The sequence below is a fragment of the Enhydra lutris genome, unplaced genomic scaffold, assembly GCF_002288905.1.
Source record: "Enhydra lutris kenyoni isolate GAN:26980312 unplaced genomic scaffold, ASM228890v2 scaffoldscaffold1958, whole genome shotgun sequence".
Taxonomy (NCBI): domain Eukaryota; kingdom Metazoa; phylum Chordata; class Mammalia; order Carnivora; family Mustelidae; genus Enhydra; species Enhydra lutris.
Genome location: NW_019156042.1, coordinates 1 through 4,136, shown reverse-complemented (window position 1 = coordinate 4,136; position 4,136 = coordinate 1). Strand labels below are relative to the sequence as shown.

Here is a 4,136-nt window from a genome sequence, read left to right as displayed (position 1 = left end):
CCCAGGTCGGTGACGGTGATGGTGATGTTGTACTCGGCCTGGCTCTCTCTGTCCAGCGCTCCTTCAGTTACTAAGGTGTAGAAATTTTCTACAGTAAGTTTCAGAAGGAAGGGGAGATGGTCTTGGATGGAACACTTCGTTTTGCCATTTTCCCCGGAGTCTGGATCTGAAATTCCAAAAATTGCCACCACCGTGTCAGGGGTGTTTTCCGGGATATCACTGGTGAATACTGACATAGTCAGTTCCGGAGTGTTGTCGTTTACATCCATCACTTCTACGGCTATAGAGCATTTTCCTGATAGTCCCCCGCCATCTGAGGCCTCAATTTCCATACGATAAGATTGAATTTCTTCAAAATCCAACATTTTTTTTAATCGAATTTCCCCTGTGACTGAGTTTATTTCAAAGGCCTGAATCACTTGATTTGAGGATTGGAAAAATGAGTAGGAGAGTTCTCCGTGGGTCCCAGCATCTAAATCTCTAGCAGTCACAGTGATGACAAGGGAGCCTATAGGGCTGTTTTCTGGCATTTGCACCTCATAGAGCAGCTGGGCAAATTCAGGAGCATTATCATTTATGTCCAAGATTAAGATGAGAACCTGAGAAGTCCCAGTCCTAGGCGGTGACCCACCATCCAGGGCCGTGAGCGTTAACCTGAGCTCTGACTGCTCCTCCCGGTCCAGCGCTTTGTCCAGCACCAGCTCAGGGTATCTCCTGCCATCGCTGTGATTTCGAGTGAAAAGGTGAAAATGGGAGTTGGTGCTAATGGTGTAGTTCTGAACTGTGTTACTGCCCACGTCTAAATCTTGAGCTATTTTCAAAGGAAATGCAGTCCCTGGATGACTGCTTTCTGAGATTTTCAGGAGGATTTCATTTTCCAGGAATTCTGGAGCATGGTCATTTACATCTTGTAGCTGTAGTTCACCTTGAATAAACTGCACTGGGCTTTTTAGTAACACCTGGAAATGCAGTACACATGGATCTGTGTCACCGCACAACTCTTCCCGGTCCAATTTTTCTTTTAACAGCAAATTCCCACTCTTCTGCTCCAGCTGCAAATACTGTTGATTCCCTTTGGAAAGAATTCGAGCACCCCGCACGGCCAGCTCCCCTAACCCAAGCCCCAGATCTTTTGCGAGGTTGGTCACAAAGGAGCCGCTTTCCCTCTCCTCTAGAACCGAATACTTAATGGTCGTACTCCCCACTTCCCACAGTATTAACAGTATTAGGATAATAATGGCGGTCACTTGCCTTTTCTGTGGCGCTTTGGGTAGCGGTGACTCCATTGTTCCTCGGGGTCCAAAAGATGCAGTATTTAATCACAAAATAATTACTGTGCAGCCAACTCTGCTATCTTAATTCAATAATCTTGAGTTAGCTCCTAACATTGACAGACATGGGGATAGCAGCCTCCCTGTAACCTACTATCCCCCAAGAGTGTAAAACGTTTCCTTTTCAAGTAGCTAGAAACCGCCTTTACCAAGTCTGCAGAGATAGTTTTTCACTTTCTTAGCCTGCAGCGCCACCAAGCGTCCTGCCTTACAACTTCAGTTTTTGTTTTTTTTGGTTGGGGGTTTTGGTTTTCATTAAAAAGCATCAAGCAACAGTTAAAACAAATAGGAAGCCTTTTGGATTGTAAACTCCCTTCCACCCCATTGTGCAGTATTCTTCAGGTAACTAACAATATTTGTGAGAGCAACAGTAATACTTACCTATCCGTATCTATATTCATCTTCCTTAAAGGTACAAGTTCAGTATATAAAACTCTGTCCAAGACAAATTCATTTATTCATTTAACCAGTATTTCTCTATGCAGGCATTTTTCCAGCTTCTGGAGATAAAATGGTAAGTTAAACACAAAATTCTTGCTCTTGGGTCCCTACACTGAATTACAAAAATACTAATTTGCTGTACTGTGTTAGAAGTTAAGAATTTTAAAATCCACTTTCTACTCCCAAATTGCAACGTGCCTGTAACTTCTGAAAAAAACTTAAAATGTGATTTTTTTGTCTCTGGGCTAAATAGCCTTGGCAATTTTTTCTTCATAAATTCACTCTGTACCATGCTCAGTAAGACTAAGAGGAAATGGCCATTTGTTTGTTAGAAATCAGTGTAATTTCAGAATTCAGACAGTGTCTTTTCTACAAACATGTAAGAGATAAAAAATGGGCCCAAAGATGTACTTTCTCGGGAAGGGTTCTACCTCTCAACATTGGACAGTGGCCCATCCCAGTGTACATCTCCTGGCACTGTGGAAATGGATATATTGAAAAACACCACAGAACCGACTGAAGTCAAGTGGTTGCAATGACAATAGCAGGAAAATTAGTTTCCCCCAAAGAAGAATGCTTTTCCAAGGTGGGGGGGAGGGGTATCTAAGAATAAAAAACAGTAAGTAAGTGTCCCCTCTACTCATTATACCCACTGGTAATCATTTATGACAGTTCACTTATTTGGACACAAACCTCAGCCAAATATAATTTAGTTAAGCCTGGTTCCATTTTAATGAAGGATAAAAATAAAATATTCACTCTGCTATCAGTTTATTATAAATTGCCCAACTGATGGAGAGTTGAAAGGAGAAATTTTTCTTAAAGTACTACAAATAAAACCAACACAAGACAAATATAACCTAAACTGTGAAAGTGAATGATTTTATGATTAATTTAGTTGATACTTATACAACACTTTATTTATGATGTTACCTAATAACCTGCCATTAATTACTTACATAGTTCTTGGCAGATATCACACATGTAAAAGCTTGAGAAACTAGGAGGAAGAGTTTGAAAAAAATAATTTGGATTTTATTAAATAATGCATTTTTAGGATACCTGGGTGGCTCAGTCGGTTAAGTGTCTGCCTTCAACTCAGGTCCCAATCCCAGGGTCCTGGGATCAAAACCTATAGCCTACTTCTCCCTTTCCCTCTTGTTGCTTCTCTCTCTCCCTCTGCCTACCACTCCCCACTGCTTGTGCTCTCTCTCCCTCTCAAATAAATAAAATCTTTAAAAAGATACATTTGAATTTTCAGATTGGTAGACAAAGACAAGGAGATAAAATGTACTCTCAACATTTTATATTCTGTATTAGAGTTTATGGTGTGTGAAGGGTAGTTTGTTTAGAAAGAAAGTAAAAGAATGATATTTAATTTCACTTATTAACCAAAGGTACTGCATTGTGAAGAGAATATTAACATTTTTCTGTATTCCTTGAAAATAATTTTTAAAATTCACAGTTGGAATATTAATAACATTCATCAAATATTATGCATTTATATTTGGCTTGGAATTATTAAAAATACTATCATACACTTACATGAAGCTCACAAACTGGATTTTAATTTATTGACATTTTGCAAAGTTTATATGTATAGAAAAATGTATTGACTACTGTAGTATATTGAAATACACATACATATAAATGGTTATGTTAGCATTTAGCCTTCTTTAGTATTTATCTTTAACTATTCACATTGTAGCCATTCCCCCAAAATGAGACTTACACTGCAGATTACATAATATCAAACACTCCCATTTTATTCTTTTTTTTTCTTTTTAGTAGGCTGTATGCCCAGTATGGGGCTTGAATTCACCAGTGAGATCAAGAGTCACATTCTCTACCAACTGAGATAGCCAGGCACCCCAAAACACTCACACTTTAAGAATTTCCCTTCATAGTAATAGTCATGACAGTTGTCACCAATAGTTAGATACACAATCTTACTTAAGGGCTTTGTATTACAATTTTTCTTAAAATGGATAGATGATTGAATTTCAAAATTTTTAAATTATGCAAATAAAATTTACTTTTTATTCAGATTCTCAAATATAGTTGACAGTAACACAAATCTACTAAGCATGATATAGGGAAAGCACTGTGTAAAACGAGTATCTGATTTTTTTCAACTTAAAGTGTAGTAAAATAATTAAAGAACAGACTATCATAACATGTAACTAAGTTAAAAGAGATTTTCAAACTTACTAAGTAGGGCTTAATAGGATAATCCAATACTTAACTGAATAGGAAACTATCCCGAACCGTGGGGTTTTCCTCCATTTCCTTGCCCTGGGGAGGGAAGTTGGGGATGATGGGCTTGAGGAACTTGAATTCACCGGTTCCAGAGCCTCCCCTCAG

General features: G+C 38.5%; 1 protein-coding gene across 1 annotated transcript; it reads right to left on the bottom strand.

The window, feature by feature from the left end:
• Positions 1-5: 5 nt before the first annotated feature.
• LOC111140497 (protocadherin beta-17-like) lies at positions 6-1,286 on the bottom strand (the record flags this gene model as incomplete). The annotated part of the gene is made up of 1 exon (XM_022492737.1): positions 6-1,286. A coding segment is annotated over exon 1 (1,281 nt), but the record flags the coding sequence as incomplete, so codon positions are not given.
• Between the last annotated feature and the right edge of the window lie 2,850 nt (positions 1,287-4,136).